The sequence below is a fragment of the Harpia harpyja genome, chromosome 2, assembly GCF_026419915.1.
Source record: "Harpia harpyja isolate bHarHar1 chromosome 2, bHarHar1 primary haplotype, whole genome shotgun sequence".
Lineage (NCBI taxonomy): Eukaryota > Metazoa > Chordata > Aves > Accipitriformes > Accipitridae > Harpia > Harpia harpyja.
In genome coordinates, this window is record NC_068941.1 from 90,559,429 (window position 1) to 90,584,841 (window position 25,413).

A 25,413-nucleotide genomic window follows, 5' to 3' on the forward strand; every position below is an offset into this window, starting at 1 on the left:
GACGCGCCCCTGGCTCTGCTGCCGAAAGCTCTGCCGCTGGGGCTGTGCCAGGCAGGCACAGCGGGCTCTCGGCGTCGGAGTATGATTCACGTGTGACTCAGGCAGGAGACGCGTACAGGGTTGCATTTGGTATCATCTTGCTTTTAGCCTTTGTTCCCAGGCTGCGTGATTCAGTGCCAGAGGAAGCAAGAGCAAAAAGAGCTGTTGGGTGTGCTCTGCCAGGCTGTGACAGAGGCGAGGAGGGACGCTGGGTGCTGCAGCATGGCCCCATATACAGCGCAGGAGAAGGGGAGCGATCCTTTGGCTGCACCTCACTCCGACTGCTTGCTCCCCTTCCCATGCGCTGGCCCTGCTGGGCTCCAGAAGCGCTGTCTGGCAGCTTTCCCAGTGTCGTTCATGATTTCCATGATGCTGCTCCTGCATTCAGCCTGGCGTCCGAGGCCCCTCAGCCCGGGCTGCTTCAGCAGCTCAGCAGCTCTGGCTGCCAGGAAGGTCTGAGGGGACCAGAGGCGCGTGTGTGGCCTCCGTCCGTCCGTCCGTCCACCCTGTTGCTGCTGGGCAAGAAGGGAGGAGCGCCGCAGATTCACTGTCCTGGGAACTTGGGCACTGAGAGGCCTCCGACCTCCCCTGACCCTGCCTGGACAGTTCGGCTCCATCCCACGCGGCTCGCAAGTGGGGAAGGACAAGCTGCTGCAGGAGAGGCTGCGGCTGAGGCTCGGGCAGCCGCTGGCGAGCGGAACCGGCGCTGGGCACCGCAGCATCTCCCACGGCTGAGCAGCCGGGGCCGCTCGGGACCATGGGAGCCCCTCGGCACTGCCGACCCTCCTCGGGAGCGCCAGGCGGGTGCCTGGCACGAGGGATGGGGTTTAACGCCATGTCAGCTCCTGCACGTGCGAGTCTCCTGCTTTGGGGTACCGTGGTGTGGGCACCAGCTGGAGAGGCCGTGGCCAGACCTTCCCACCCTCTGCTCGCCCTTGCCGGACCTCTGTGGCTGCAACAGCCGCTTGCTGTGGCCCCGGGTGCCAGGTGCTTGCCGGAGGAGGCTGGGGAATGTCCTCCTCTCTGAGGAGACCCCGCTGGGAGAGCCGTGACTGCTCCTGCCACCGGCAGATGCTGAGCTGAGAGCCCCCGTGCCACACGTGGCATCGCCCCGGGATCTGGGAAGCATTCGCCCCGCAGCTCCATGGCAGCAGAGGGTGGTCAGGGCACGGCGCATCCCGGCAGGCTGGGGAGGAGCGTGGGGAGCACTTACCGCACCGCGCTCGGTGTACACTCGCCGCCCACTGCCGCCGCCGGCCGCTTTGATCTGGGACCCTCATTAAACTGACGCTGAATTTCTCCTCTCGTGGGCAGCCTTGCAGAGGCTGGAATATTTGAGCTGCTAATTCCTTTCTCCCTGTAATTAGCCAGCGCATCCTGCAGCCAGGGAGGCCCTGCCAGATGGCCGTGAAGGGGAGAGGGAATTTCTAGCCCCTGCAGCCCCTGCTCCTGTGGCAGCCCCAGGTACAGGCAGGCTGTGCGGGGCTCAGCCCCCCCCGGCCTGAGTCGGAGATGCTTGCTGGAAGGAGAGCCATGTCCCCCCGGAACCCCCACCCAGCCCAGCCTCCCACCCGGGAGGTTTTTGGGGACAGGTCTCCTCTCTCCCAGCCAGGGTCCCACAGAGACCATTTTCCACCGTCTCTGACCAGGGGTGCAGGACAAATCCTCGGTGCTCCTGGTTAACCAGCAGGCAGCAACCGGGGGGACGGGTGAGCAGCCCACGGTGTGGGCTGCGGGGATGGGCACTGATTTCAGCCAGGGCAGGCTGGCAGCACTGGGGCTGCAGGCGGCCCTTGGGGAGCCCCGAGGCAGAGGAGAGCCCAAGGCTGCTCTCGCCGAGGACCTGTGGGCGCCCGGGGCTGGGCGAGCGCTGCAGCCTGCGCAGGGGAACAGCCGCCGCCCCCTCCTCATCCTCACCCAGAACAGAAGTGCACAGGTGGGAGAGGATGTAACAAAAATAGCGTCTCCGTAGAATTTATTGAATTCTCATTAAATACAGCCATTGTTCCCCTTGCCTTATTTACACAGGGGCTTCGATACATTAAACTGAACGGTTAAAAATATAAAAGCTGGTGCTACCCAAACCCTACCATCAGAGGGAGGGAGAGGAAGAAGGAGACGTGGGCAGGGGGTCAGTGCTGGGACGGTGCCCCTGCGCTCCTGGCCCACCGGGCACCGCCGGCTCACAGGAACCAGAAGCATTTGCGCCTGGATTTCTTCGCGTCCAGCTTTGCAGGCAGCTTCGTCACCGGTGACGGCTCTTGCCTGGGCGGCAAGACGGCCCCCACCGCCGCCGCAGGGGAGCTTGGTGTCGTGTCGCCCTCGATATGGCTCAGCACCTGCTGGAAGCGGCCCTCCTGCTGCCTGAAATCGTGCTCCACGCTGCGGGTGAGCGGAGCGAAGGGGACGGCATTAGAGGGCATCGCTGGCTGCAGCCCCCTGCCTGCCACAGCTCTGCGCCCCGGCACCTGCCTCCACCCCTGTGGTCCCCCCACAAGCCCCTGGGGAGCTCAGCACCCCCCCGCACCTCCCCAGGACATGTCCCTGGGGAGCTCAGGCCCGCTGCGCTCCTGAGGCTGCTGCACGGGGACGGCGTGCGTGGGCAGGGGACCAGCCTGGCTTCGGTGGCTCTCGTCCCACGGCTGGAGGGGATGACTGAGCCCGCGGGAGGGGCAGGGGCCTCATGCGGGAGCAGCCGCTGGCTGGGAGCCTGCGGTGCCGAGTGGCCCTTTGGGTGTTTCTCTGGCAGCGTTTTCCAGGGCTCCCGGCACTTCCCGGTGGGCAGACTTCCCGGGGTCACTGTGCGCTCTTGTGAGGGGACATCCTGCTGGCATGCACCTTCAGACAGCTCCAGCCCACCACCCTCACCCTCAGAGGCTGCAAGTGGTGGGGTGGGGGCCGGATCCGTCCAAAACAGCTGTCCTGTCTGTAGCAGTGCAGTCTGCAGCCGGGCACATGGCACCGCACGGCTAAACCTGCTGTGCCGGAGCATCCAGGGATCTCTCCTTCCAGAGGGACAGACCAATAAGCAGCCCCAGACCTGGTGGCAGGGGGTCTTTCGGGATGGGCCACCCTCAGCTGCACACCCCGCATCATCTTTCTCATCCATCCTCAAAGCCTAGTGCTGCCTCCGCCTTTCTCTTGGGCTTGACTGCTTTTTCCTGTCTCACCTGCTTGCCGGTGCCCCTTTGGCCTAAACGCCTGCCCTAAACAAGGACAAACATGCTAAGTCCCTCCTGGGGAGCTGATCTGCTGCGAGGGCCCTCCCGAAGTGCCAGGGAGTTGTTCCCAGCCCACTGTGCTCCTGGCACTCGGGCACCGGGTAACTGGTGTTTCCTGCAGCAGCGTCCCCAGCTCGGGAGCGCAGCGGCTCCTCTGCTCTGATCACGCCATCAGTGGGAATGCCCATTAGGGACCAGTGGCACTGCTGCAGGGGCTGGCCATCCTTGGCAAAGGCAGCCATGCTCCCAGCACAGAGTGGAGGACAGAGGAAGGTTCTGGACACGCCGGGCACCTTGTAGTTGCTGGCCATGGCAGCGTGATTCCCTTACTGCCGCTCCTTTGCCACAGGACCGTGACGTGCTCCCCCGAGCAGGGCACGGCTTCTGGTGGTGCTGCTCCATCACCCCAGGGCTGCAGGGTCCCTCCCAGCTCAGCTAACAACTGCCAAGACTTTGTCCATGACCGGCGGGGAGCCGGCCAACCACCCTAGCTGGGGACCAGTGCTGCTGCAGGGGGGCGAGCCCAGGGTCTGTGGGACCCTGGTTAGCCATTTTCCCCCCAAAGAGGGGCTGTGCGTCCCTGGGGCCAGGGCGCCTCGTCCTGCTGCTGCTGCCACCAGCGCTGCGCCTGGCCCCACGGCCTGAGGGCAGCTGCAGCATCAGGAGATGGCACGAGTGTGTAAGGGCTGTGCTGCTGCCTGTCACACCACTGGCAATGCAAGGAATTAGGGTGCCCTGGGTCTGGGTAGGTAAGGGCTGTGCCTCCCACCACAGCCCCCAGGTTTTCTCCAAGTGCTGGAGCCCTCCGGTGTCCCCGCAGCACCCCGGCTGGCTGCCATGCACCGTGATGCTTCCTCACATGGAAAGCACTCCGATCTCCTCACACCAGCCACGTCCCATCAGATCAGCGAGGTGCTGCAGTGTGTGCCTAGGACCACACACGTGGCGTGGCCGCCCCGCACACGGGGAGCGCCCTGCAAGCTCCCCCTCGGCACGCTGATGCTTCCTCTCACCTCCCATCACCTCTCCCTGTGAGGACACCGATTGTCCCCAGCTATTCCTAGCAAAAAGGGCGAGTTGTGGCAGACAGTCCCATAGCGGGGGGGGCAGCGTGCGGAGGGACCCCCACTCTCCAGCACAGACGCAGTGGAAGGGCTCGGGGCTGCTACAGGGGTGCACATCTGGCACGTTCCTGCATGGCCCTGGGATGGGATGCAGGCAGGCAGATCTGTTCCCCCTGTGGGCCATCCCCGGGGGCTGGTGCTGGGAGTGCTACCCCGGCTCCTGGCACCCAATGCACTCTACACTGGGTGCTGCACCCAGTCCACCCACCCCGTGTCCCACCGGAGCCTCTTCTTATCACGCGGACAGTAGCGAAGCCCAGAGGGAGTCCCCAGTGAGAGCATGGCAATTACAGGGAGCCACCTCCCCCAGATGTGACATCTCTCCCCACCGGAATGCTGTGTGGAGACAGGCTCGTCAGACCCAATTAGCACTGAAGTCCCCCACGAGCTACAGTGGGGGAGTTTGTGGTGTAAATAAGTGGAGAACAAGAGAGACAGACGCAGCACTGCCGCGGCAGCGTGGGTGCGCAGGGCGGCCAGCACAGGGGTGCGGGGATGCTGGTGCACAGTGGGGGCCGGAGCTGTGCACCTCCAGCCCGGAGGTGTCCAGAGGAGAGTGCATCCGTCCCACATACAGGCACTTACAAAAGCACAGTGGCAGCGGCTAAACTGCCCTGTGTGCACACCATGTGCACCGCAGAGTGCTGCTCAGCACCAGCTCTGAGCTCCACATCCTACACTTCCGAGCACTAGAAGAGTAAGCCTAATTAATAGCAAAAAGAGAACATGCCTGGCCAGCCACCTGCACATGCACAGAGGGAGATGGCAGGCTGCATGGCCAGAGCGGCAAACGGACACCCAAGGATGCCTGGATAGGCAAAAGGCTCAGGCGAAACTGCAACTCTCCCGATTCCCACAGGGCTGATGGGGACACGTTGCTGCCTGCACTGGGGAGGGCGTGAGACACCTTTGCCCGTAGACCAAATGGGCTCTGAGGAGAGGGCAGCGGAGGTAAGGACTTCCACACCCTGACCCAAAGCTGATGCTGGGGAAGCAGAGCTAAGGCCCCATGGTCCCAGACCCCGGTGAGACGCAGGAGTCCCCTGTGTGACCGGCAGTCTGTCTGCAGCATCTGTGCAAAGCTGGCATAGGGACAAAGAGATGCAGCCTGGACTCAGAGCAAGCCCACCCACCAGCCACTAATGAGGCTTTCCCCGATATATTGCTGTTACAGAAGATAAATGCTCTGCTATCAAACGAGAGCAACTCTTCTTCCAGCTGTAGCCAGTCAGCTATCCTTCATGAAAATCACCCCATCTACTCCTGGGAGCAGGAGCTGCTCTCCACAGAGATAAAGGGACCAGATTCAGGCCAGGACCCTGCTCTGGTCTTCTGACACGTGGCAGGAGCTGGCTGCAGAGTGGTGAGGTGCCTGCCCCCATGCCAGGAGCCCCGGCAGCAGGCCAGGGGAAGAACTGGCACCGGTGTGCCCAAATGTCTCCTGGGCTGGCCTGGTGAGCTGAGCCCCGCTCCAAGGACAGTGAGCACCCATGCCATGCCAGCACCCACGCACCTCCAAATCTGCTACTGAGGGGCCCCAGCACGCCGGCTGCCAGCTGTGCCCAGCTGTGGCTTCAGTGTCCTGCCTGGCACGGGGCTGGCAGGGCAGCTGTGTGACCATACCTCAGCACGGTGTAACCTGCCGGGGGAGATGCTGCCTTTAGGACCACAAAGAGAGCTGTGAGGAGAGAGGGAAGGCTGCAAGCTCACGGCTGGAGCGTGCTGCTAGTGGGGAGCAGCCTGTAAGCCCTGTCTGAGGACTCCTTGCAGAGGAAGGAGTCACCCAGCAAAGACAGAAATAGTCCAGGCTTGGGCAGCTGCACTGCCGTGCCCTCAGCACAGCCCAGGCTCGGGCTCTGGCTCAAATGGCATCTCTGTCCCTGCTGCCTCCGTCCCGCCTGCCCTGGTGCAGCAGCCCACCTGCCTGGGCCAGGACTGGCCCCTCTGCTTGGCCTTGGCTGCAGCAGAACATGGACAGCGGTGGTCCTCGGGCATGGAAATGCATCCCCAGCTCTGCCGCAGCTCTGCCTGGGCACCCAGGTTACCCTGTGCTGGCTAAACCGCCGATGAGCACGCCTCTGTGCCCCTTGGGTGCATGGTTGCCTGCTGGGGCCCCAGGCTGTGAGGTGGGGATGCATTTTGCACCGAACTGTCTTTTGGCACGACAGGCACTGCCGCCTTCTCTCCAGTCCCATGGGAGCCTCCCAGCAGGCACAGGGGCCTTGGCAATGGCCTTTCTTTGGTAAATCAGCACCTTCTGGCCTTCACCCGGAGCCTGGCAGGGGCTGGCCGGCGAGGTGCCCCCCGGGGCTGGCGCGAGATGAGGGTGTGCTGCAGACTGTGCGGCGTTGGCCCTCTCCTCCCTGCGAGCTGTCGCCCCTGTAACTTGTGATCAGTGGCAGAATGCCTTCGTGCTGAAGTGGGCTTAGGCAGCCTCGGTGGTTGTCATGAAGGCGGCCGCCTGACACCTGTGAGCAGTCCGTCCTTGGTGCTCCCCAACACCCAAGAGCGGTCCGTATGTGGTGCCCTGGGAGCAGGGGCAGCTGCGGGGACAGTGGGGTCGATAGCCTCTGTGTACCCAGATGGGACGGGTCCCTTGGGACGTGGATGAGCAGGACGAGGCACAAGGACACGGCGCTGCACATGTGGCACAGGGACAACTGCTCCCCACGTGCTCCGTCACCTTTTCCCTTGAGCTTCCTGCAATGGCCTCTGCCGGGGACAGGACCTGGCACAGGGGTCTCGGCTGGCCCTGCACAGCTAGCTGGGTTTGTGTCTGTCCTAAGGTGCTGGAGGCGTTCCTGCTATGAACAGAGAGTTCCTGCACTAGGAGGGACAGGAGAGGAAAAGCTGCGACTGTGTTAGCATCACGTCCCCCCCGACAGCTCGGACCTGGACAGGATGAGACCCTGCAACCCCTCGCAGCTTGGGGTGCCCTGAGCATCCACCCTGCCACAGGGACAGGAGATGGAGCACAGGTGGGCAGGTTCCCTCCCTCCCCAGCACGGTCCCCAGAAGTGAAGACTTGCAAACCCCCCTGCACCTCTGCCTCATAGCCAAATTAGAAGTCTGAGGGGCGGAGGGGCACAGGGGCCCCGTCAGGAACGTGCAGGGTGCCAGAGCTGCCTCTTACCTGTAGATGATGCAGGCACAGTCCCGGCAGGTCCCACAGTTGGCGATGTCTTGCCCTGTCCGGTACGAGTGTCGCCTGCGACAGAGCAGAAGTGCTGTGAGCCTGGAGACCTGGCCTCAGTCTGCCTGTGCCTCCTCAGCTGCCCCCGGACCCCTCATCTGCCTCTGGAGTTCATACTCCAGCAGCCAGGAGCCACGACTCTCCTCCCTGGGACCCAGCTCCTCTCCTCCCTGGATCCCAGCTCCTGTCCTCCCTTGGATCCAGCTCCTCTCCTCCCTGGGTCCCAGCTCCTCTCCTCCCTGGGTCCCAGCTCCTCTCCTCCCGTGCGATGCTGTTTAATGCCAGGCCAAGCGCGGTGCCTCTCAGCTCCACGGATTTCTCAGACAGGCACAGCAGAAGCCTCGAATCCTTCACACTGGGTCCACCTCCTTTCTTCTCCATCCCAGAGCTGTACCTCATGCCCGTGGCCACCCCAGGTCACCACACATCTCCCCACGCATGGTGCCATAGAGGGAGTGGGACCGTGGGCTGCGCGAGGTCTATGCGGGGGCACTGGCAGCACACAGCAGTGCCCTGACAGATGGGCAGAGAGATGCTCCAGACTAATCACCAGCCTATGCCGAACTCAGAATTTATCTCTTTTTGGTGCTTTTGTACCAGAAAAGCATCCTGCTCCAGGGAAGGTGCATAGGACTCAAATTAAGCTGATGAGTGCCAAAGCTCGGCTCAACCCCAACGCAGTCCTCCTCCCTGATCTCTACAGAAGGTGTCTGCACCTTGAATGTTTCTCCTGCTGGTGCTAAATGCCAGCCCCGATGCATCCCCAGGCCAGCTGCATGCTGCGCAGGGAGCACACACTGTGCTGCGCCGCTGGGCGAACGCCGGCTGCCTGCCCTGCTGCCCTCCTGCCCGGAGCTCCCCGGGGTGCCTGCTCCCCAGGACCACGTCTGTGCTTTGGTCCCACCATGCAGACTGAGTGTCCCGTGTCCCCAGCGTCCCCGCTGCCTGCCAGCAGCACGTCCCAGCTCTTGCCGCCCTGCAAGCACAGCGTGTCCACCGGCTGCAGCGTCCCGGCCTCCCAGGGACCGGCCGTGAACCTCTCGCCCAGCCACAGTGCCAGCCCGGTGCTCCCCTAAGTTTGGCAGCCTCCACGCGCCACCGCCGGCCCTGGCTTCGGCTGCCGGCAGGAGAGCCACCACCTGCCCAGGGAAACGGTTGACCGATGTCTCTCCTTGCTTAGCAGCCTGCAGCTTCTCTGAACTGAGCTCGTGTGCCTTTGGCTTTGCAGCCCCCGCAACCCCCCAGGGTGCTGGGGCCGTGCTGGGGCTGCACTGTGGGGCTGCCTGCAGACCCCCGGCACCCCAGCACTGCTGGTGGGTGCTCCCCACTGGTGTCCTGACTCCGGTTTCTCTCAGAGCTGTAAGAAAAGGGCCCTGTGATATGCTTTTGGTTACCCTTGCGGACTCCATCTCCATATCTCCGTTGCCCCTCTTAGGCAGAGCAGGCTGCGGCTTCTTGGGGGACAGCTGAGAAAACACCCCCATGTCCCACATAGTAGTCACATTTTCCTGTTTAAATCTTCCTCCTATTACTCGACCTTGATCATGATTGTTCTCAGCCCTCAGAAACTAGGTCTTTTAATGGACCAAATTATATATTACAATTGGGATTATACTGTTAGCACATAAATTAGATCATTATACCTTTTATATATATATATAAGGTACATATATATCTGTGTGTGCGCGAGTATCTAACGTATAAACTGTGCCTTTCTACCAGGATGAGAGCTAATCCTGGGACAGGTGTTTGGTGTGGGATGTTGCTGGCGGTAGATGCCTGGACCCTGTGAGGACATGTTACACAGCGAGCGGCATCGGGGCTGGTGGCACCGCTGTGGTGCACGGCGGGTGCCTCGGAGCCACCGCGCGCCTGCAGGATGCTGACCCGTGGCAAATGAGGCCATGCTGTTCCTCAGCATAAAGACACTGGGATAATTTTTTCTGTGATTTCCTATCCCATTCCTTATGTCTCCGGGCATCTTGTTTGCTCATTTGACTGCAACAGTATAAGGAGCCGAGATCTTAATTAAGCTGCCCGCAGTGAAGCTAAATCAGCTTCCTGAGCAGACAAGCTCCGTTCTGACTGAGGGAGCAAACCTGCCCTCTCAACAGGCACTGCTCTGCACATGCCCCTGCTGTACCCTGCAGGGACGAGGCTCGGCACGGCCACGGCATGACTGCAGGGCTGCGGGCACGCTGGAGGGTGTCCCCGGCCTTTCCCCTCCGAGCAGCCGCGCAGCCCCGGGGGCAGCAGACCCTCCTGCAACCCTGACAGGCGAGAGGCGAGAGGGCTGTGCCGGGGCTGCACGCTGATGCCCAGCAGCAGCGATCGCAGGAGAAGCGAACCCCAGCCCTGGCCAGAGCCCCTGGCACTGCTCTCAGGTCCCCGTCTGCGGAGACGGGAGCAGCACTGCTGTGCCGGCCACAAGAAGCACTTTTTCAGTGCTTTGCTCAGAAAAGCCGGGAGGGCGCAGGAGCACAGGCGGGGTGCTGAACTCCCTGGGGAGCCAGGGTGTGCTGAGCTGCTGGTGCTGCTCCTTCTCTGGGCAAACAGGGCCAAGCCCTGGACCACGTTCTCCATCCCTCTGGCGAGGTCGCCCATGCTGCGCCAGGGCAGGAGCGGCCAGGGCATGCACAAAGCCGACTGGGACAGGCAGCTCCCGTGTGGCCGGGGGGGAACGGGTGCTCAGAGCGCAGGGAAGGGCCCGTGGAAACCGGCGCCCCAGGGCTGCTGGCAGCTCCCGGCTGGGATGGACACACACGGGCTGTGCCCGCAGCCAGGCAGCCTGTGCCAGCGAGGGAGCCTAAATGCCTGCGCGGGCTCGCATGCTCTTGCTAACGCCTGTGTGGGATCCACACTGCCTCTATTGCCCCTAATTGGAAGGAGGTATTTAGCAGTCATTTGTTTTAGATAAAACAATAAAACACGTGCACAGGCACCAAGGCCAGAACTACCAGGAGCTGCCCATCTGGCAGGTCCTGATCTCCTCCCGTGTGCCACCCTGCCTCCCCAAAACCGCATGCCAAATCAGACATACCAATACCGCTGCAACACACATCAAGCTCAGTGTCCCTGGCAGCCTGGGCCCCTCTCCACCTGTGAGGCCAAACTAATGAGCTGCCAAACTAATGAGCTGCCAAACTAACGAGCTCTCTCATCCCAGTGCCCTGGGCTGTCCCCACACAACTGAAGCACAGCACGGCTGTACCTGAAATGCCGCCCGTAAGCCGTGTGGGGGATGCTCCACACCACCGCAGTCCCCAGGGCCACCTCATTGACAGATGGGTCGTTGAGGGCAGGACGGGCCAAGCCATGACACTCGGCGCGGAGCCTCCCAGGCTGTCCCTCTGCCCCAGCACCAGTGCTCCCAGCACGGGCGCCCAGGCAAAGCTGCTGCCCCCATGACGGCCGACTCTGGGGAATCGCGGCAGGAGCTTAATGGGAATATCTTGCGCCGCGGCCGCTGCTCGGTACTGCAAAGGCTGCATGCATATTTCTCTTCACTGCTTCTTTCCCCACGAGGAGCAGAGGGCATGAGCTGCATGAGCACTAAAGACTGGGAGCACGTATTCACCCTGAGGGTGGTCAAACACTAGGACAGGGGCCCGAGAGGTTGGGGATCTCCATCCCCTCGGACACTAAACCGCAGCTGGGCAAGGTCCTGAGCAGCCTGTCCTGGCTGCACCCACCTTCAGTGGGCATTGGACCAGAGACCTCCATCAGTCCCTTCCCACCAGCACTGCTCTGGAAGGTAGCACGAGGGCAGCTTTGCCTGCACTTCAGTTACAGCCAACACAGGCATTATTTAATTAATGAATGCATCATCAGACTGCCCTGGTGGGAGCTGGCCATCTCGGGGCATGGGGAATAAGCCGTAGAAGGTTTTACAGGAGGGTGCCAGGACCAGCATGGGGCAAGCAGCTCCTCGCATCTCCTTGGAGGTTGGTGGCCCTCGTGTGAGATGAGTTTGGAGGGTCTCAGCTCTGGGACATCACACACTAACCTCTAACACCTTGCTCCATTTGGCAAATCTGCCTGGGAGGCCAAGGAAAATTGGCTCAGGGGATGCCCTGCCCCACTGCCCATGGCGCAGGTCCTGTGCCGGGCAGGGCAGGATGGGGGTGCATGGGCACCTCCCCGGGGCACAGACATGTCAGTCACTGAGGCACCGGACACCGACTTTGTGCCATCCAACTCCAAGGATGGGGCTGAAAACAGGCGTGAGAAATAGGGAGGCTCTCCCCGAGGCACGGCAGGGACGTTGTCCCCAGGGCATCCGCCACGGCTGGGCTGAGCCTGCAGTCGGGATGTGACATCCCAGATCTCCGCTCCCGTGACCGATGGGCATGTCAGCTGCACCAGAACCGGGCAGGGGACCCAGCTCCCCTCATCCCCCTGGCCTGCACCCCCTGCGCCCTTTCCCTGGGCATGGGGAGGGCACCGCGGGCACACACAGAACAAGCCGGGTGGGCGAGACGTCGCGCCAAGACACGGTGCCGCGTGTGCATGGACAGAAGCTCTGAATTTCTCAGAGGGAAATGCGTCCGGGAGGTGGCAGCACCCAAATCTCTGGCAGGGCCCCCCCCCCAGTCCTCCATCCACAGGTCCCGCAGGGACATCGGCCCCCCCTGCCCGCCCCCTCCATCCCCACCTGCTCACCCGTCCCGCTGGGCCTCCTTCTTCTCCAGGTCCTGGATGACGTCCAGCAGCACCCGGATGGTTTGTTGGCTGGTCTCCAGCACCCCTTCCAGGGACTGCAGCTGGGACTGCAGGTCCCCCTGCTCCCCGGGCCGCCGGGGGCCCTCTCCCTGAGATGTCTGGGCGTCCTCGTCCCCCGCTGGTGGTCCCACCGGCCCCTTGGCCGCCACCACCAGCTGCAGAAGGTCCTGGACGTGGCGCAGTGTCTCAGACTGCTCGGCGGTGAGGCAGGGCTGCCCGTGCCGGGGGACCTCTGGTGCCCGGCCAGCCGGCTGCGTCCCCACGCTGGGGCCCTGCGGGGCTGGGGGCAGCGGCTCCCTGGGCCCCTCTGGTCCTGCCCGGCCGTGGCCAGGCTCGGTGTCGCGTAGCCGGCTGCAGATGCCACGGGGGTCCGGACGGCCAAGCGCAGCTGGTGTCTTCTCCGGCACGGCGGCGGCAGAGCCGTGCCAGCCTGGCGCTGGTGGGATGGGGGCTGTCGAGGTGCAGCAGGGCCCCCCCCAGGGCGTGCCGCAGAGCTGGTGCTGGGGTGGTGGGGGGTCCCGCGGGGGGTTGCCCTGAGCTGGCCGGCAGAGGCCGTGGGTGTCCGTGGCGGGGATGGTCTGCTGGCGGTGCGGCAAGGGCTGCGGCGGTGGGCGCCCGTGGGGCAGGCTCCGCTCCGAATCGCTGCGGCCAAGCCCCCGTGGCTCGGTGGGCGGCCGGGGCTCACCGCAGGGTACAGAAGCCGGGCGCGGGGCGTTCCCGCGGCCGCCCCTGGGGTTCCCGCGGAGCCGGGCGCAGGCGGAGGGCAGCGGGCAGGGCTCGGGGGCACAGCTCTGCGCCGGGGAGGTGCAGCGGGCAGCGGGGCATCCAGCCGTGCCCAGATGAGGGGGACAGGGATCCCTGGGCGGTGGCGGTGGCACGCGGCACACGGCAGCGTGCTGGGCGAGGGCCGTGGCGTGATCGTGCACCGGGAGGCTGCCGGGCGCCCGCGGGGGCATAGCCCAGCTGGTAACGGTGGGCACGGCCCGCCCAGGGCACCGGGCGCTGCCCGCGGCGGCGGGCAGCACGGCGTCCCCGGCCACGTTGCAGACGCTCTTGCTGCGGGGCTGGGAGGCTGGGAAGGGCTTCTGGAGGCTGGGGGAGGTCTGGATAGCGGTGCTCATGCACGCCTTCCTGGGCATGGGCAGCGTCAGCGAGCCCGGCTGGGCCTGGGGCCAGCTCCGCCGCGAGGCACAGAGAGCCGCCGGCTCAGGGGCGTCCCTGGGGGGCGGCGAGGCACGTGGGGTGTTGGGGCCGGCGGTGGCTGTGGGCCCTAGGGGGGGGCTGGCCGCCCGCCCCACGCCGCCCTCCACCAGGTCCTTGAAGCGGACCTGCTGCGTGCGGTTGCGCCGGCGCTTGAGGCGGCTCTCGATGTCGGGCGAGTCGCGGTTGAGCAGCACCGAGCGCACCGTCATGGCTTTCTCCTGGCTGCCCTCGCCGGCGGGGGCCGGGCCGGGAAGGGGCTCCCGGCTGACCATGGCTCAGGGCCCCGGGGCCGCTGCCCTGTGGCGGGGCGTTGCGGCGGGGCGCTGGGGGCCGAGCACCGGCGGCCGGAGCCCTGGGCTGCACCCGTCCCCGGAGCTGCCCGGGGCAGCGGGCGGCCTCATCCCACGCCGCCGCGGAGAAGGGATGCTGCGCGGGAGGCGGGTGAGAGGCTGCCGGGCATGCTGCCCGCTGCCCGGCTCTACAGCCCCCAGCGCACCGCCCCGACAGCCCTGCCTGCTGCCGTGCCTCCCCGCCGCCGCCGGCAGCCCATGGTCCCGCTGCCGTCTGCCCCGGCTCAGTGCCGCCCGCGGCGGGCTGCCCGGGGTGCCGGGTGCCGGCCGTCCCTGCCCATGGCTCCTGGGCTCCCGGACCTGCGGGGACAGAGAGAGGTGCGTGAGCCCCGGCCCCGCCACCGTGGCCGCCCGAGGACAGGAGCGTGCCCTGCGTGCCACGCTGCCCCACGGAGCCGCTGGCCTCTGCCCGCCTCTGTGCACTCCCTTCCAGCCCCGCCATCACAAAACGCGAAGAGACAAGCTTTGATCTCCGGCGCTGCCTCTTCAGCACAAAGAGAGAAGGAAAAAAAGAAACCCCTTTAGCATAAACACGTTACAAGTTCACAGCTCAAATCAAGCAGAAGCAGCTGTTAAAAATAGCTCTGCCTCACTGGGGCTGGTGCCTCGTGTTCGCAGGGCGCTGGCAGCGGGAGGGCAGGCACCGGGCAGGCACGGGGGGCTGCTGCGCCTGGGCATGGGGCAGAGCTGGGCTGGGCACGGGGGGGTCCTGCACGGGATGGATGGACACAGGGCACCCGCCGCACACGAGGCACCAGCTCTGCGTGGGGCTGGACAAGGTGTGGGGCACGCAATCTGTGTGGGGCATGGCTGGAGCGGGCATGGGACCCATCCTGCATGGGGCAGAACCGCACTGGGCACAGGGGACCCATCATGCGTGAGGGATGGCCAGACTGGGCGCAGGGGACCCGTCATGCGTGAGGGATGGCCGGACTGGGCACAGGGGACCTGTCATGCGTGAGGGATGGCCGGACTGGGCACAGGGGACCTGTCATGCGTGAGGGATGGCCAGACTGGGCATGGGGGACCCATCATGCACACAGCACCCACTGGGGTGCAGCAGGGCTGGCTGGGCTGCAGGTGTGGGGGACCAGCTCCGTGGGCAGGGGGTGAGACCGTGGCTCGGGGACACTGAGCCGCTTCGGGCGTGTGAGAACCAGTCGAGAGGGAGAACGGGCATTGCGGCTGAGATGGCAACTTCGGTAAGACTGGGGAATCGCTCCCTGCCCCTCACCATGGAGAAGGGCAGTTGCTGGTGCCTCTCCAGCTCTCACCCCTGGCTCTGCGCAGGGCTGTGGCTCGGGGAGGCTGTGGTGGGACTGCCTCTGGAGAGCGAGGTCTCCCTGAGGCATCGTACCTTCTGCCATCATGCGGCCCCTGCCAGCCTGCCTGCCTGCACCGACCGCAGCTCTTGCTCACTGTGCCTCACGTGCAGGCACGTGGCACAGCTCCCGCATGCAGGGCCACCGCTGGGACCTGGCTGCAGGATCGAGGCCACAGCTTGTACCTGGGGATGCGTCCCTGACACCAGCAGCACTTCCCAGGCAGTACAGGGGCAGGACCCGGGGGGGTCTTGCAAAGGAGGGATCACACCCAGCCACGTCCCCATCCCTGCCATCGTTAGGGCACAGCTATGCAGGGCTCCTCCTCCCCACGCAGGCAGGGCAAACCTCCCTCCGCAGCCCTGTCCTGGCCGTATCCCCCCACCAGCACCAAGCCCCCATGCCCGCCTTGCTCTGCCTCTGCCCACCCTGGTCTGGCTGCTGCCCCAGCCCTTCACACTACCCAGACACATGACACCGTGGAGCACAGGGCACACACCAGGAGCCCTGCCCGGGATGCCCCCGGGGTGCAGAGGAGGCTAAGGGCTCATTTTGGGAAGCAGCGCCGGGGACAGGGTGGGAGAGACGGAGATGCCAGCCCCGGCGGGCAGTGCCGCTGCTTCGCTCGGCGGTTCAGTCTCCCAGCATTCGAGGTCTGCAAACATCCAAAGGTACCTGCGGTGCAGGTGAGGAGCGGAGCGACATGGGCACCATGCCACGTCCCACATCCCGCAAGCACCGTGGCCCCTGCCCCGGACCACAGCCCACTGCTCCCTCGGTGCACCCGCACCCTCTTCGGCACGCTGAGACAAAAGCCTTGCTTGCTCCGCAGCCCTCCTGCCCTCGCTGCGGATGCACACATGGCACCAGCCAGCCCCCCGGCCCCCCTCGCCATCTTGCCTTGTTCCCGCTGTAACGAAGCGGCTGACTCAGCACCACGGCCTGGAGTCACCCTGCGCTGGTAACGAACAAACTTCCCAAGTGCCGAGCGTGCCGGTGCCCGGTGCCTCCCCAGGCCGGCAGCAAGCCGCCAACCCAGCAGAGCGGGGGGCTCACGCAGCCCTCCCGCCCCGGCACCACACGCCCCAACGCCTCCGCGCACCCCCCCCAGCGTTAGTCGGGATGCTGCTCCACGCGCCGCCCAGCCGCCCGGCGCTTTCCTTCCCGAGCTTGGAGCCGTGCCCAGACACCGGGAGATGTTTGTGAGGCAGGACGCGACGGAGACACAGCGGAGGGACGGGGCACCTCGTTAGTATGGACGGCAACAGGCGGAGGAGAGAGCTGGCTCGGGGACGGAGCCAGCGCTGCCTGCCCCCGCACCCTGCGCTCGCCGCAGCCTGCGTGCGAGCGTGGCAGGAGCAGCCCCGCGTTCACGCCTGCCGGCGGGCGCCTGGTCCGGGGCAGGGGCTGTGCCGGCACCTGCACGGGACGGGGCAGAGCCTGCCGGGACAGCGAGGGGCTGCGGGGCGAGCCATGCGCCGAGGCCCTGCCACAGCCACAGGGTCACCTCTCCCCGCTCGTGCCGCAGCGACGGCAGGTGCCCAGAGCTCAGCACCCCCCCGCCCAGGTCCCGCTTCGGCATCCCCGGCTGCGTCTGTGCCAGGGAGGGCAACGCGCCGAGTGGCAGAGGGGGACCGGCTGGCACGTCGCTGCACTGGACCTGCCTCCTGAGCACGGCTCGGGACCAGCGCAGCCGGGCTGAGCGCTCCCAGAGCGCAGGCTGCGTGTGGTCAGCCTGCTCCGGAGGTTTCCTTAACAAGAGCGCTAACGGGCACGGGGCAGAGGGTGCCAGGAACCGCTCCAACAGCCGAGCATGGGGCAGGAGCACTCCCGCCACGGTCTGAGCACAGATGCAGCCCCCATGAGCCCGCAGCGGGGACCTCACTGAACCACGGCCGAGCTGTTCCGCTGCCTACGCAGCAAACGCGATGCTGTCAGTCAGCGGGGCCTCCGCCTAGGCACCCTCTGCCTCCCGAACTGCACCGCTGGAGAGATCAGAGGCAAGCCACAAGGACAAAGAAAAAGTCTATAAATTATACATGCACTAACTCCATTTGGGAACAGCTCTGAGGATGTCAAACACCAAAAGCTAGGACCCTCCCACTCATCTCTCTGCATATGCTTTATGGTATGGTTAGATTTAGTGCCGCGTCCGGGCGCTGTTTGCAGCGTGCTGGCATCTTCGAGTGCTGATAATGAGTCCTGCTGTAGGACGGAGTCAGGACTGTGCAACCCAGCGGCTGTGGTATCTGATGTCCCCCCCTCCCCCCCAGTACTGTAGTTGAATCGGAGGAAACCGCCCTGCTGATGGATCTGCCTGGAAGCGTGGCTCCAGGGACATTTTGGATGCACAGAAAGGGCCACCAGGAAGGGGCTGTGCAGGAAGCACAGGCACCCAGCCGCACCAGCACTTTCCAGCTGCTATCTTCAAGCACGTTTACTGGGAAACGGCACTCAGCATCCCAGTCCTGGGGCCACGTGCTCACCCATGCCCCCCACATGTTTGGCTACCCCAGCTGATGCACCGTGTGTCCAGAGTGCAGCCATGCTCCCCGCTTGCCTTCCTGTGCCCCACCAGCTCCCCCATAGGCACCCCAGTGTGGGGACCTGGGCTGGTCAGACTGGAGGAGCAGGAGTAGGGATGTCTCCTGCTAATGCCGCCCTACCTGAGAACAAGGTACACACAGGTCTGGCCAGTCCTGCAGTGCCGAGGGCTCTCGGGAGGGCAGTGCTGAGAGATGAGGTGCTGTGAAGCCGGAGCCCCACTGAGGTCCCTTCCAGGGTCCTGTCCATTGGGAGCCCAGGGCTGCGGCAGGTCCTCTCTCCCGGGGGATGGCTGGGATCAGGGACAGGGCAGGGGAGGGCATGGCTGAAGGAGACCTGTCCTAGCTACCGTGTCGTGGCCGATGCTCGTCCTTGGGCACCTGGTGCAGGCGGCTCTCGGGAGATCCCTGCTAGTGAGGGGGAGCAGGGAGCCCTGCCCGCCGACCCTCCTGCCTGCCCTGCCGGAGCTCCGCCGGGGAGCGGGGCTGCACGACCTCCTGAGACTGACGCGGGAGGCTGAGCCCCGGTGCTCTGCTCTTGCGCACCCCGTTGGGCTCTGTGCCTGCAGGACAGGGGAGGTCGGGGTCCTCCCCGGGGCATGTCGGTGGAGATTGGGCCTCGGGAGAGTCCGAGCGCGTGGGATGGGGCAGCGGCAGAGCCCCAGCATGGTGGGGGCCAGGAGGGTGCAGGTGGGCTGGCACCGGCCGGGGGCAGCGGCGGGGGAAAGGGCTTGGAGCTTGACTAATAACAGCTGAAGGATGGCAGCATGTACCAGCCATGCCAGTCAGCACAGGGCCATGGAGAACACGGCTCATCAAACCAATTTGGTGTCTGTTTTGATGAGGTTCCAAGTTTGGTTGATGAAGGTAAAAGCCTCGACGGAGCAGACTTGGATTTCTGTGAGGCATTTGACATTTTGACGAAGAAAGCAGAATAATATGAAAGCAATGTGGCACACATTAAATGGATTAAAAACTGGCTAACCAGCATGTCTCAAGACATAATCATCCAGCGATCATTGCCAATTAGCCGTGCTTCTGCCCGGGTCCTGTGGAGGGGCAGCCGGGCCCCGCGCAGGCGCTGGCTGTCACTGACCTCAAAGCTAAAACTCAGCACTGAGAAAATGTGTGGATTATACCAAGGCTGAGAGAAAGGCAAGGAAGGAAAAAGACAAATACAGAGCCACGCAAAGAGCATGGAGCAGACGCTGTGCAGGACAGGTCTCTGCTGCGGAAGCCCCAGGCTCCTCTCTGTCCGAGCAGCAAAACATGGCAGCTGAAAACCGGGGTTTGGGGAAGTCAGAGGAGTGACTTTCTTAAAAAGTGAGGCCAGCCACCCCTAGAGCAACTTGGAAAGGATTTGCACAGTGGAGGATCCTCCATCTCGGCAATTTTTTAAGGTCTGAGTGTTTTTCTCCTCTAGTTCATATGGGAATTACGAGCACATGAATAAGGTGAGACAGCAGGTCACATCAGATGATGTATAGATAAAACCAGATGACACCACTGTAATGCAATAGATGACACGAGTACTTCAGCAGTGGGCTCTCCGGTTCAGCTGGATGCTCAGTGCAGTTGGGAACAACATCTCCTCCACTGAGTGAGCCCAGGAGCCAAGGAAGCGTCAGGAACCGCTTCCCATGACCCGGTCACAGACACCACTGAACTTCAGGTGCCAACTCCCATCCAGTCCTCACATTGTCCTCACTCCCCGCAAACATCAAATACTATTCAGATGACGGGGATTTGTGAGCAGCGCCGGGGCTCTCAATCACGCATCAGCCCGGCTGCCATCCCCAGCCCAGAGCCCTTTGGATCCATGAACCTGCCGCGCCACTTTGGATGGTGGGATCCAAAACCTGGTCCTGCATCACCAGCCCGTGCTTTGCCAGTGCACCGTCAGCTCCTACCTGCAGCCTGTAAAGGGCTTGTGAATCTCCCCTTGGAAAGCCAGCAGCCCCATGACTGGGCCACTCTTCTTTGGCCAGTACTGACTGATGATGAATTTTGTGAGAGAGGCACTAAATCTTCTGGTTTTGTATCTTGACACTCATCTCACATGGGCTGCAGGGTTGGCCTCAGAGGAACAGAGCCCTGCTTCACACTGTCCTGTCTGGAAAGTTACCCGCATCTACCAAAAATACCGCAGAGCAGAGGGAAAGCCTCCAGCTGCCTGCCTGCCTCCTCCGCCTCCTCTGAGGCAGCAAGGCCTGGCTCAGTTCTTCCTCCTGACTCGATGAACGTTGGTATCCTGTGGGAGAGACCACCCCGGGACTGATAAGGCTGCTGGGCAGACCCCAGCTACAGCCATCGAACACTGGGACCACAGGCACCGACAGAGGGTCCAGCTGCTCCCCACACCCGTGAACAATCCTGCCTGTCCCCCGGCCAGCTTTGGCCCTTTCTACACCCATCCTCCACCTCGTCCTCCTGGTAACGTCTGTGGCAGAGGGAAAACCAGAGCAGACACATAAATCTTCTCCTCAAGACGCAGGAAGCCAGGAGATTAGATTTATGAGAGAGGAAGTCATATTCTCTTGGAACTGCAGAAGAGAACAGCTAATTACCCATCTCCACTCACTGGGTACAACAGCTTCTCTTGGGACAAAACCTTTGCTTTTCCTGATCTCTGGAAAGGAGAGAGGTGCTGCTGGCGACGGAGAGGGGTGGCACTGGAGGATGAGGCATTTGCTCTCAGCAGAGGACCGGGCAGGAGCCAGGTTCACGACACATCACTCAGCAGCAGAGCTTAATCCCGCCTTGGCTCCAAGAGGACTTGATGCGTTTGTACTCGGATTGGCGCATCTGTGGGAGTGGAAGATGGAGGACTAAGAGCATCTCCTCGGGCAGATAGCACACCCGAAATCCGGTTCCTCGCTGAGGAAGCTCTGCCACGAAGCCAGCTCATGCCCTACCCTCACGGTTCTCTTGGAGGCTCTTCCAGAGCCCGGCTGCTCAGAGGCTCACAGACCTTCTAATTTCCTGCAGGCACTTAATCATGGCCAGTTTATATGTGACTGTGCTCGTGCCAATATAGTGCTTCCGCTTGAACAGCTCTTCTCCCTTCTCAGCGTTCAGCCTTTGTACGCTCACAGCGAGGACACACGTCCCTTCTCCAGCCACACTTCGCAGTGCTCAGTCGGTCCGGCTCTGCTTATGTGCCCCCAGGCCAGCTCCCCATGTCTCCAGTGGTCCTCGCAGCCTCCCTCCACGCACGCAGCACTTCACCTCCTCCCTCCTGGGAGATTCAAGGCGAGGTCTTAGGCTCTGCTGAAACGCCTCTCGGGCTCCACCAGAAACACCCGGGCTGGCCTGGTGGAGGACGGCAGGAGCAGTCTCCTGCAACCGGGGCAATGCTGCGGGCGCCTCGTGCTCCGCAGCACCCCCAGCAAGCATCGCCCGGGGCCTCCGGGGACCGTCACTGACACACGGGTCCTCCCCTGTGTCAGCCTGGGCCTGGTGTAAGCGGCAGCTCGCATGAGCCAAGGGATCTGCACACATCTCTATTTAGGTCACTAGCTGAAGTGCTCTGCAGGAAAATTAGTCACTCTCCCAGCCACAGGGCCCAGGAGAAGGCTCTCATCGCCCGGCCGGAGCAGGGAGCCCCCGCCACCCTTCTCCCTGCAGCGCCAGCACCCCCGGGCACCCTGCAGGCACCTCTCCAGGGCTGCCTGAGGCTCCCGGCCGCCCTCGCTGCACGCACCACAGCTAATGCCCCACGGAAGGAATCCCATCAATTAGGGAAGAAGCAACAACATCCTCCTCCCGGCACGCAAAGGTCATCGACTCTCACTTGCATCGCTCCTCTCTCTTTCAACTGCAGATATACTGGTGCTGTCAGATGGAGAGTTTACATGGTCAGGAGGCACAGTGAAGTACAAAGCCTTTGCACAAAGCTTTCAGAAACCTGCAGAAGCCAAATTATTCCTCTGTCTCCCATGGATGCTAATACAGCTGTCATGACTGTAGTGTCTCTGTTCTCACTGCTACCTGCTTGCTTCCCAACCTCTCTTTGCCAGGCAGAGGAGCACTGATATCACCATTTTAAATGAGACATGAAGGGGTAGGGTGACCTACCCAGGGGAACACGGGCAGACGGTGGCAGACAGCCTGTATGGAGCGGGATGTGGTCAGGAGGAGTTTGTTTCACGTCCCAAGGCTTCCCTCAGCCGCCTCTGTGGAGGAGCAGGTGAGCGTCCCTCGCAGTCTGCAGCTGCTGCTGGGCACTGCAGTTCAGCACCTTTCTTAGGGGCTACGGAAGAGACCACCACAGGAGGAAGAAAAACACCTTGCTCGGCTGCTTCCTTCCCAGTGAACGTGGCGTGGCCAATATCAGGTTCCTCCGAGTCCTGGAGACACCTTGCGCGGCTGCACAGACGTGGGAAAACGCTTGACGCGAAGAGCCGGCCCTGGGAGCGGGAGAGCTCCGCCGGTGCCCAGCACTGAAGCACGCGGGCTCTGCCAGCACCTCCGACATGGGCTGTTCCTGCAGCGATTACAGGACAAGGGAAGTAGGACACAGCCCAAAGACTTTCGGCACGGGAGACACAGCTCATCACAAGATCTCCTGCAGCTCCGTGCTTTCCTGCGGAGGAACGTCTCACCTCTTGGAGAATGGCATTCAGGCACCCATCTGGAGCCAAACCGTCCCAGTGAGCGGAGCAGCCAGCCGGGCTGGGGAGCCCTGACAGACTGGGACTCTGTGTGCTCCTTCACATGCCAGAAATCGTACGAGAAAGCCACAAGCTGTCCACAAAGCACATTTCTGGAAAAAGCTGGAAAGGCTTGGGTGCCCAGCAGTTCACAGAGGCAACAGCACTGCCCCAGTCGACCCTGCATGTGCCAGTCCAGACTCCTGGGGGCTCGGCCCTGGGGGCAGGCAGTGCTGCCCCGACGGCCTCGTCCACCCCCTGCGAGACAGCCCCCTGTCCCACCAGTGCTCACTGGCCACGGTCCTGGCAGCCAGTGCGGGAGACCTCTGCGGCTGCAGCCTCCCAGCATACACAGGGAGAATGTCGTTTCAGAATACAAATTCCTGCCTTTAAGTGGATTTCCAGTGCCGTCTAGCAGTCAGTCCCCCCTTTATCTTTATGCACTTTAGACAACACTGGCTACCGGGGGAATTTAGGAATTAGCAAGTGTCTTTGCTGTGTGCCTCCGTTTCCTGCCCCCCCCCAAACAGCTAGGATGATACGGACCATCTTCGTAAACACGCAAGACAGACCTTGTCCAAAAGCACTGGTTAGGACTGAAGTAGTATTGTTACTACAGATTGGAATAGAACCACTAATTATTTGTGGCCTCTGGATGCTACCATACTATTAAATAATTATAATAATGGTAATTCATAAAGAAGATAACCTCAGTCTAAAGGAGCTTCTGCATTTAAATCCACTCTGCTGCTCCAAGCACACTGGAGGGACTGAACACTTCCCACAGAGAGGAGACACTCTGGGAAAGGATGGCAGGTGCCAGCCTAAGCCCGGCTCTGCCTGGAAGTCATTTCCCCAGTGGCTCTCCAGCCCCTCTCCTCAGACAGCACCAGCAAGGAGGGAGCGCAGCCGGCAGTCCCCAGCGTCCCCTGCCACCACGGCTGTCCCGGGGGGCTCGCTCCCATGCCCCCCGGGAGGTGAAGAGTGTGGAGACCGCAGGGAGCTGCAAGCTGACAAGGCGCACTCTGCGCCTCCGAAAGCAGGCAGGCAGCCCAGCTGACACCCACCGTCCCCATGCGGGCACATGCTAGCAAAGCCCAGGTCCCACCAACTACTCATATGCATCCACCTTGTGCTCCGAACATAAAAAGGGCTCCATGGAGACCTCTTCTCCAGGCTCCCCCCGCACCTCTGCAAGGAGCCGCAGCTCTAATTGGGTTTTATGTGTGCTCCCATGGGGAGGAGAAGGACTGGAGCAGCCCTGAAAGCTGCGCCTTCCAATTTCACAGGGAGCAGCTAAGGCTGTGTCCGGCTCTGCTCCCACCTCAGCGGCTGCCGAAACCCCACCGGCAGACACAAAGGCCTTGAACGCAGAGCACGGCACTGGGAACTGCTGGGAGCAACGTGGGCTGAATCCCTCCAGCGTGAGCAGCCATACCCTTGGCCAGCATCAGCGCGGCGCGCGGTACAGAAAGTGACATCCCTGGGATCATGCGTGTGCGTGTGTCAACCAAACACAGCCCTGGCTGATGGACGCGTCTCCTAACGAGAGGGAGCAGAGCGCCAGCCAGCCAGGCTGAGCGAGGCAGGCTGCTCCCAGAGCACACCTCCCTCCCCGCATCTCCCGCACGGAGCTGCTCGGCAAGCGGAGGCACCACAGGCCGGGGTGGCACAGCAGGGCAGGCAGAGTGGGCAGCGGGGCTGCAGCACAGGGCCTGCAGACCCCTCGGGGGTCTTCGGCCCCTCGACCACAGCAGCTCTCAACACAGAATTATCTCCCTCGGCTGCACACCACGCCACCGCCTCCAGCATGGCTGTGTCCCCCAGAGACCCCTGCCATGGCAGCCAGCGGCTCGCTCGGTGCCGGGTGCCGCCGGCCACCTCGGTGCGGGGTGCCCAGCGTAGGGTACCTGGCGTAGGGTGCTCGATGTGGGGTGCCACCAGCCACCTCGGTGCAGGGTGCCCAGCACAGGGTGCTCAGTGCGGGGCACCACCGGCCCTGTGCCTCCCGCGCTTCCCCGGGCGGCTCCTGCCGGGCGGCGGGGCAGAGGGGAGGACCCGGGGGCTGCCGCGACCCCCGGCAGCACGGGGCGCCGGGGCGGCCGAGGCTGCTCGGGACCGGGCACCGGGCACCGCGCACCGGCGGCGGGGGGGAAGAGGCACCGCGGATCTCCCCCCCCCCCCCCGCCCAGCCCGGCTCCTTGCCCCGGCCCCGCCGGCCACCGCGCATCCCGCCGGCCGCGGGTGCCCGCACCGGCCCGGCGCCCCCGGGGTCCCCGCACCGCCGCGGAGTCCCGCTTTCGGGGCTCCCCGTACCTCTCCGCCGTTCCCGGCCCCGGGGTCCCCCGCCCCGCCGCCCCCGGCCGCGGGGCTGCCGCGCCGCCCCGGGTACCCGCGCCGCCCGGGGTCCCGGTCCCGGCCCGGGTGCCGCCGCCGCCGCGGCGCTCCCGGCGCGGCGAGCGGGCGCCGCAGGGCCGATGCCCGCAGAGCCGAGCCCGGCCCGGCCGCCGCCCCACCCCGCCCCGCTCCGGTCCGGTCCGGTCCGCCGGTCGGGGCCCCGCTCCCCAGCCCGCCCGGTACCTGGTGCTCGGCGGCGGCGCGGGTCGGGCAGCGGCGGGAGCGAGGCGGCGGGCGCGGGGCACGGCGGGGCGGAGCCGCGCGGGCTCGCCGGTACCGGGGCGGAGCCGGCGGGGGCGGGGCGGGGCGGAGCGGAGCCGGTGTCGGCGCCGGAGCGGCGGGCGGGCGGGATGCGGGGTGCCCGGGCGGAGCCCCGCGGCGGGGAGCCGCGCCGCGCCCTGGAGCCCCGGTACCCGCAGCCTCTCGGCCGGCTCCCGGTCGGGCCGGGCCGGGCCGGGCTCCCCGGGCGGTGCGATGGCTGCACACTCCGAGCCGCGCGTCCGCGGGTGCCCAGGCGCTGCTCGGCGGCGTCGGGCAGGCGGAGAGGGCAGAGCTGACCCGGGACCGGGACGGCCGAGGCTCCGGGCAGCGTCTGTCCCGGGGGGGTGTGGGTGGGTGCAGGCACCGGGGCCGGTCCGGTGGTCGGG

The 25,413-nt window shown here is 64.1% G+C and overlaps 2 protein-coding genes across 2 annotated transcripts in view; one reads left to right on the plus strand and one right to left on the minus strand.

The window, feature by feature from the left end:
- The window catches only part of LOC128139055 (dedicator of cytokinesis protein 2-like), an 82,882-nt gene that overhangs the window by 40,749 nt on the left and 16,720 nt on the right, over positions 1-25,413 (plus strand).
- Positions 1,989-25,053, minus strand: LOC128139052 (INSYN2B protein-like). Its single transcript, XM_052780973.1, has 4 exons — positions 24,950-25,053; positions 12,240-14,152; positions 7,518-7,592; positions 1,989-2,421 (listed from the first exon to the last, which is right to left on the minus strand). The coding sequence occupies exons 2-4, from the start codon at positions 13,772-13,774 to the stop codon at positions 2,223-2,225; spliced, it is 1,809 nt and encodes a 602-aa protein (XP_052636933.1). The 5' UTR covers positions 13,775-14,152; positions 24,950-25,053; the 3' UTR covers positions 1,989-2,222.

Coding starts and splice junctions, on each gene's coding strand:
- LOC128139052 (XM_052780973.1), bottom strand. CDS start 13,774: ATGGTCAGCCGGGAGCCCCTTCCCGGCCCGGCCCCCGCCGGCGAGGGC. Junction 7,593..12,239: donor AAGGAGGCCCAGCGGGACGG/GTGAGCAGGTGG, acceptor GCTCTGTCGCAG/GCGACACTCGTACCGGACAG. Junction 2,422..7,517: donor TGTGCCTGCATCATCTACAG/GTAAGAGGCAGC, acceptor GCTCACCCGCAG/CGTGGAGCACGATTTCAGGC.